Source organism: Oncorhynchus gorbuscha, linkage group LG13, assembly GCF_021184085.1.
Source record: "Oncorhynchus gorbuscha isolate QuinsamMale2020 ecotype Even-year linkage group LG13, OgorEven_v1.0, whole genome shotgun sequence".
In the NCBI taxonomy this organism is placed as follows: Eukaryota; Metazoa; Chordata; class Actinopteri; order Salmoniformes; family Salmonidae; genus Oncorhynchus; species Oncorhynchus gorbuscha.
The window spans coordinates 31,817,892-31,826,200 of record NC_060185.1 but is presented as its reverse complement, the minus strand read 5'-3'; the positions used below and the strand labels follow the sequence as shown (position 1 = coordinate 31,826,200).

Genomic DNA, 8,309 nt, shown 5'->3' with positions numbered 1-8,309 from the left:
GAGTTTACAGCGATAGGGCGGAACTGGCGTTCCAGAAACAGATTGAATTGAAGGAGGACGGGAGAGAATCCCAGCATAAACACTGTGAAATATTGAACATATTCCTACTCTCATTCAAAGAAAAGGCCTCTCCAATTTTCCGACGATATCAAGGGTGCGGTCGCTTTCAGTGTAGTTGTTTTCGTGGTGCTCCTTGAGCTTCCCTCACATTTTTCCCCACCGTATTTGTCACGGAGGGAGGCGGTGGAAAGCACGGCCGCCATCTTTGGGATCTGCCTGTAGTACGGGATTCGACAATCTGGGCCCCCGTTAGTCCAAGGCAAGGGTGGAGATTTTTTGCCAACTCTACACAGCCAATCTAAATCAACAAATCGGTTGACAACTTTGAAAAACATCAGAAATCAGTGTAAGGAAAATATAATAGAGTAAAAAACACACGTCCAGTACTCTTCCTGTCCACAATTGGTTCAACCACACGACATTCTCTGCTCGGCTCAAACCAGCCAGGCCCGTCGGAAGGGTGAGTTTAAACTGGCTAGCAGCAGCTAATGATAGCTAGCCTCACATTTTTAACGGGTTAAAATGTGAATGATACGGTGGTAAACAGTACTTGCAACGTAGCCCTAAAATACACGTATACCTACAACACTTGTCATATCACCATGTATTGCTTGCACACCACGTAAGAAACTAAGTTGGCTTCTATGGCTAGCTAACGTTACTAGTAACATCGTTAGCTAACAGTAGTACTAGTTAGCTGCTTCACGTTTTCTTTGCTGCATCGACCGAACTACTCGAATGGGGTGTAGGTAACTAGCTACGGGTAACTTTCCAGTTTGTTGACATTAGTAAAGCAATTACATAGCTTGCTACTAAAGTTGGCAGCATTGTCTCGTAGTAATGTTAAATGTTTTGGAGAGTTCTGACAGAACTTCGAGCAATGTCCTGGCTATAGCTAGCTAGGTATGTGTTAGCTATGCCACTACTAGCATTTGCTGGGCAGCTTGCCAGTGAGCAAGCAAATGGGAGTCTAGGGACGTTTCTCAATGATGAGTTTGCCTTGAACGCCATTCGTCCATTTACAATCTTGCTACTATACTGTCACATTAACTAGGGTACATATTAGGTATATGTTGCATCTATTGCAAAGATCAGAAGGTAAACAATAGTGTGTTTTATGTCATCTGTTTCTTTGATCCACATAAAATTGGTTTACAAATGCTGGGTGTTCCAGTCCTTGTGCAATAGGTACACATCATTAATAAGAACAGAACACTACTAAATGCATTTTAATAAACCTACAAGTGCACAAGCCTGGCTATTATTATTTTAAATAATGAGACAGCACTTGGCAACAGTTTGCATTGCCATCTAGCTGCTATTACCCTAGTTTGGACCCCTCTGATTGGATTTGTTAGCTGTGACATTAATATGCCCCAATCCGTTAACGTTGGCCTAAAGGCTCCATGAATGCTGGAAGGCACATTAAATATGATGTCCTCCTTGCATATTGATTAATAATAGTTATTTCCCTGGTTCAGTTTGTGTGTGTGTTGGGGGGGGGGGTTTGGTCAATTAAGTGGGTGCCACTTCACCGTGTGAACTGAAATGAGTTTGCTATGTGTTCATACTCATTTCATTTGTTTATGGGGCTCTTATATAATCATGAAAACAAAGGGGTTGGATCAATTCAGTTTTCAAATCAGGAAGTTAATTGAATATTGCTAATTGTTTTCTACTGAGGATTTATCAATTCATGAATTGCATTTCAATTCACTTCAAAAACAGTGTCCTGGATACTCCAGAGAGAGACACAAATAGGTCCCAGGGATAGGCAATAAGGATGGCCATGTTTGTATCTACAGCCTTGCATTGTGAATACATGAGATGATTGATTAGCCCATCACAGACCACATTACACTTACACATATAATACAATAGTTTTCCCCTCTAAGAGCTCCAAAGCAACACCATTGCTAGGGCTGTATAAGCTACGATAGAATAGTCTTACTGCCTGAAACAATTCCCAGCAGGGCCTATAGCTGAGCGAACAGGAAATGCTGAGAAATGCAGTGCAGTGACAGCATGCAGAGGGAATTCCATCCCTCCAGCTTTGTTGTCCCCTCCGATTGTATTCTTGCAGTCTCTCTCTTTCTCCCTCTGTCTCTGTCTCTCTCTGTGTCTGTCTGTCTGTCTGTCTGTGTGGCATGTCAAAGTGTTTCATTAAATGTATCAGTTACCATCGCTGTCACTGCTCTCACATGCACCCTGCTGTTCAAAACGTCATCATCATGAGAGATAGGCTACAACAACAAGGCTCATTCATGAACAACAATGTAGTAAACAACAATGGCAATAAAGCCACAGTCCCATGCTGTTAATGAGACTTTATTTCAGGGCTGTGGCTGTATCTGTACAACAGGGTAGTGAGTGAGTCGTCCAGTGGGACAAAGGATGTCTGCCTGCTGTGCCTGAGGGACTGAGAGTCCGGCTGTGCTGTTCCTCCCAGGCCGAGAAGGAAAGGAACAGTCTTGTGACTCTGGCGTCAGAGGGAGAGTGTTGCTCAGTATGTCGTCTGTGTGCAGCTGATCATCTGAGCTGGCTGGGCACAGTCAACCTTCCTCAGATAACTAGTTAGCTATCAACAATTACATCATGTTTAAGAGCCAGAGATAAGTTACATGTTTATTGAGGCATACAGACAGTGACATATTGTGTTACTGCCAGAAATGTTTTTGAATTACAAAAACAAATTGGCACTGTAGCCTAGTCAATTTTCTGGTATTGTCGAGGAGTGGCTATGTTACACAGGCAGCTATGAACCATAGGAGCAACATGTTACTACCACACTTGTTGGTCTTCCTCTGGCAATGTTGGAATAGGCCTAGTAAAAACAGTTTTTTTTTTGAGGATGGAAAATACCCCCTAAATATATATTTGAATCAATTGACTGAGGAAATGTCTGTCTTGACCATACAGGTCTATCAACTAGCCAGTTTTATGTTATGGATGGTATGGTGCATAGCTCATATCATCCATTCCTTAGTCACCTACTGTGTTGTAATGTTGGGTTTTCTTTGTGTGAGGTTATCAGCTGCAGGACTATTTTCTTTGTTTCCCCCTTACATCTGTCTGTCTGCATACCTCTGTCTATCAGCCAGGACACAGCCCACTGGCTTTCTTACAGTAGTTGCTGTTTCTATGGAAACAGGAGACTGTGGTCTCTTCCTACTTCGTTTGCCGGAATGGACCGAGAGCTATAACTGGCCACTCTCCAGAGCTCAGCCTGACGTCACTGGCCAGTGTGCCCATCCCTCGCTCCTATTATTAGGCTCTCCTGTGGCAGCCAGGGATGCTCAGAGGGCCATGATCCTACAGTAATGGGCTGGACATGGCAGGCACACTAGTTTCTTTCTCATCGTCTGCCTAAAGCATCCCATGGCGTGCGTCATATCCGAGGGAGAGAACACTGGACTGAGCCAAAAAAGTTGAAGGCACAGCACTGGTGTTATTTCTCTCTCAAACCGATGATGACACAACTGAATTTTTACACCTGAGGAAACCTTTGAGACCGAAGACTGCACACAACTCTGCCACTCGAGGGTGTCTCCTTTAGAGGTCGACCTATTATGATTTTTCAATGCCGATACCGATTATTGGAGGACCAAAAAAAGCCGATGCTGATTAATTGGCCAATTTAAAACATTTTTTTTTATTTGTAATAATGACAATTACAACTACTGAATGAACACTTATTTTAACTTAATATAATACAGGGGCGGCAGGGTAGCCTAGTGGTTAGAGCGTTGGACTGACCGGAAGGTTGCAAGATTGAATCCCCTGAGCTGACAAAAATCTGTCGTTCTGCCCCTGAACAGGCAGTTAACCCACTGTTCCTAGGCCACCATTGAAAATAAGAATGTGTTCTTAACTGACTTGCCTAGTTAAATAAAGATTAAATACGGTGTAAAAAAAATATATTAAAAAATAGGCCAAATTGGTGTCCAAAAATACAGATTTCCAATTGTTATGAAAACTTGAAATCGGCCCCAATTAATCGGTCATTCCGATTAATCGGTCGACCTCTAGTCTCCTTTGCACTTCCTCTCCCTCATGCAAAAATAATAATGACATGAACCGTGTTTCCATATACAGTTTTTATGCGAGTAAAGTCATACCATATATATATATATATATATACATACATACATATAATTTTTATGACAGCTGTGATGGGAACAGGAGGTTTCGGTACAATTTTTTAAATGTAGACAATTTGTTTGTTTGACATGATGGAATCTTTTTGTGTCTGTAAAATATATTATGTGAGAGATGATGGTGGAAACTGTCACGCCTTGGTCTTAGTATTTTGTGTTTTCTTTATTTATTTGGTCAGGCCAGGGTGTGACATGGGTTATTGTGGTGTGTTTTTGTCTTGGGGTTTTGTGGGGTGTCTACGTAGTCTATGGCTGCCTGAGGCGGTTCTCAATCAGTCAGGTGATTATCGTTGTCTCTGATTGGGAACCATATTTAGGCAGCCATATTCTGTGAGAGTTTGGTGGGTGATTGTTCCTGTCTTTGTGTTTGCACCAGATAGGGCTGTTTCGGTTTTCGTTATTTCATTTCGTTATTTTTGTAGTTTCTGTTTGTATAGTTTTTCCTTCATTAAAATATCATGAATCATCATCACGCTGCATTTTGGTCCGATCCTTGTTCTATCTCTTCGTCAGAGGAGGAGATAGAAGAGAGCTGTTACAGAAACACCTTTTTAAGGGCAATATTAACCATCATATCAAAGTAATCTTGGAGTTGAGCGATGATATGGTGTCGAGTCGTAGTTTTTATTAGGCTACAGATGAAAAATTGTATTAACTTCACAGGGTCGTGAAAGTGCACAATGATATTGATGCTCCTTTCCAATAAGTATAGAGGGTCTGATTCTGGTGACATGAGGACCGATGCATGATTGCAGTTTGACTAATAAATATTCTTGCTTGTATCCCCAATAATCTCATGTAGACTAGCCTACCACGCTGTATCTGCGAGCTGTTGGTTTAAACACAAGTGACAAGACCAGAGTAACAAAACTATTGATAGAGTTGAAAATGCGATGGAAACACATTCAACATTAGATTTTTATTCGGGTTGATGAAAACATAAGCAAAAAAAGTACATTTTGTGTGCACTATGTCATCACGCACTGATTTTTATCCTCAATAAGTCAGTTTGATGGAGATATCACTGTTGGGAAAATGCATATATTTTCTTTATGCAGATTTTAGAATATTCACATGAAAATCTGTCGCCAATTGGATGGAAGCCTAGCTAGAGACAGTGTTTGTTTTTTTGTTTTTTCAGAATAGTGCCTCTTTAGTTATCATGGTTACATGGCCCGATACTGACTGTGCAGGAAAAGGTTTGAAAGGAGGCTTATTCTGAGTTTAGGGCTGCCCCGTCCCCCATGTAGGCTTTTCAGCATTAGTTAATCAGTATTAAAAGTCCTATTCTCGCTCTCTGTCCTCTCCATCCCCCCAGGTGTGTACACGTATGAGGCCACTGTCCTGCAGATGAACCGTCGGTGGGGGCTGTCACGTCGCTGTCGCATATCCAGATAATCCCTGGCCGCGGCGGTGGCGGCACTGGCACGTCCCCCCCTCAGCATGCCCAACACTAGTCGGGCGGGGAGCCTGAAAGACCCCGATGTTGCTGAGCTCTTCTTCAAGGAGGACCCTGAGAAACTGTTCTCAGACCTGCGAGAGATCGGACATGGCAGCTTCGGTGCAGTCTACTTTGTGAGTACTCGGACCCGCCACTCTGTGCTTAGTAACAGAGCTGGACTTACATTCAGAACTGTTTAAGATATAGGGCAGGATGTTGACTGTATTTTTCTTCAGGCACGAGATGTGCGGACCACTGAGGTGGTGGCCATCAAGAAGATGTCGTACAGTGGAAAACAATCCAACGAGGTAAGAGACTGACTGTGCACCAAATGCCGTTGGTGTTACATCAAACAGTTATAACCAGTGTTGTACGGTATACCGGTACTTTGGTAATATCACTGCACCAAAACGTTATGGTACCTAAATTTAGAATACCGTAGTGCTGTTTCATGTGATACTACTAGTCCAATGATATCCACTTCACTTTCAAGCACATATCACATGTTGCAGCTGTAATCAGCCATCCACATCCCCTACCAGCCCTGTCACCTGCTTCTCTCCGTCCGCCCTCCATGTACATCTATTCCTCGCCGTGATGGCGAGCGGGGATGCAGACCCAGACCCTGATGAGTCTCCTGTTGTTAGCAGTGTGCTAAGCGAGAAATTTTGGCACATTATATAATTTCATCGCATGTTTTAACCAAGAGCACACAGACCAGTCTGAGTAGTCTTTGCAAGTTCACTGTCATGCAGCCTCTGAGTGTCAGAGAGGGGAATGGAGCAGCGCTTTGCCCCAGGCATGGTTGCAGCTTTACAGCAACGAATACGGCTTGTTTCTAGCCTAAACAGTTACAAAATATCACCCATATTTCCAGTTTTTCTTTCTTTCAGGATTCACGCGCATTTTAAATTATTAAATAAACCATGTCGCGGGCTGTTGTTAACTAATCCTGGGTTTCTAATTATTGGTTTGATAACGAACAACGTTGTTCAGTAATGTTACCTAGCTAGCTAACAACCTGGTAACTTGACTAGGTTTAAGCAAATTTGATTGGCACAGGAAGAAAGGGAAAGGGTCTGCTACTCATGAGGTGTGCTTCAAAGGTAGGATTCATATAGGCCTAGTAAGAATAAACTATATCAACAATCTATTTCTTTCTGGTGCTCCTTAAATTCTGTTTGGTGCCTAATGCTTTAAAAGTTGGGAGCAGTGTGTTTGGGAGAGGGAGAGAGTGGTGTGTGTTTTGTTTGGGCTCCAAGTGGCGCAGTGGTCTATGGCACTGTATCTCAGTGCTAGAGGCATCACTACAGACACCCTGTTTCGAATCCAGGCTGTATCACAACCGGACGTGATTTGGAGTCCCGCACAATTGGCCCAGCGTCGTTCGGGTTTGGCCGTGTAGGCCGTCATTGTAAATAAGAATTTGTTCTTAACTGACTTGCCTCGTTAAAATAAAGGTTAAATAAAACAATTACAAGAGTAAGGGAGAGAGAGAGTGTGTGTGTGTTTATGAGAGCGAGGGAGACTGTGAGGAAGGGAGAGAGAGTGTGTGTCTGTGTTAACCGATTGAGTGTTTTCCCCTTACTGACACAGTGACATGCAGATCATTATGCAGTGTTTTCCCCTTACTGACACAGTGAAAAGCAGATCATTATGCAGTGTTTTCCCCTTACTGACACAGTGACATGCAGATCATTATGTAGTGTTTTCCCCTTACTGACACAATAACAAGCAGATCATTATGCAGTGTTTTCCCCTTACTGACACAATAACAAGCAGATCATTATGCAGTGTTTTCCCCTTACTGACACAGTGACTTGCAGATCATTATGCAGTGTTTTCCCCTTACTGAGAGTGACATGCAGATAATTATGCAGTGTTTTCCCCTTACTGACACAGTGACATGCAGATCATTATGCAGTGTATTCCCCTTACTGACACAATAATAAGCAGATCATTATGCAGTGTTTTCCCCTTACTGACACAATAACAAGCAGATCATTATGCAGTGTTTTCCCCTTACTGAGAGTGACATGCAGATCATTATGCAGTGTTTTCCCCTTACTGACACAGTGACATGCAGATCATTATGTAGTGTTTTCCCCTTACTGACACAATAACAAGCAGATCATTATGCAGTGTTTTCCCCTTACTGAGAGTGACATGCAGATAATTATGCAGTGTTTTCACCTTACTGACACAGTGACATGCAGATCATTATGCAGTGTTTTCCCCTTACTGACACCATAACATGCAGATCATTTTGCAGTGTTTTCCCCTTACTGACACAGTGACATGCAGATCATTATGCAGTGTTTTCCCCTTACTGACACAGTTACATGCAGATCATGATGCAGTGTTTTCCCCTTACTGATACAATAACAAACAGATAATAATGCAGTGTTTCCCCCTTACTGACACAGTGACATGCAGATCATTATGTAGTGTTTTCCCCTTACTGACACAGTGACATGCAGATAATTATGCAGTGTTTTCCCCTTACTGACACAGTGACATGCAGATCATTATGCAGTGTTTTCCCCTTACTGACACAGTGACATGCAGATCATTATGCAGTGTTTCCCCCTTACTGACACAGTGACATGCAGATAATTATGCAGTGTTTTCCCCTTACTGACACAGTGACA

The 8,309-nt window shown here is 42.6% G+C and overlaps 1 protein-coding gene across 2 annotated transcripts in view; it reads left to right on the top strand.

The window, feature by feature from the left end:
• The window catches only part of LOC123992723 (serine/threonine-protein kinase TAO1), a 34,438-nt gene continuing 26,129 nt past the window's right edge, over nucleotides 1–8,309 (top strand). Inside the window, exons 1-3 of one of the 2 annotated variants that reach the window (XM_046294178.1) lie at nucleotides 1–406; nucleotides 5,536–5,792; nucleotides 5,895–5,966. In XM_046294178.1, coding sequence (XP_046150134.1) covers nucleotides 5,661–5,792; nucleotides 5,895–5,966 — 204 coding nt within the window. In that variant the 5' untranslated portion in view covers nucleotides 1–406; nucleotides 5,536–5,660. Of the gene's footprint in view, nucleotides 521–5,535; nucleotides 5,793–5,894; nucleotides 5,967–8,309 lie in introns of both variants that reach the window. The other variant, XM_046294177.1, reaches the window with a different exon arrangement.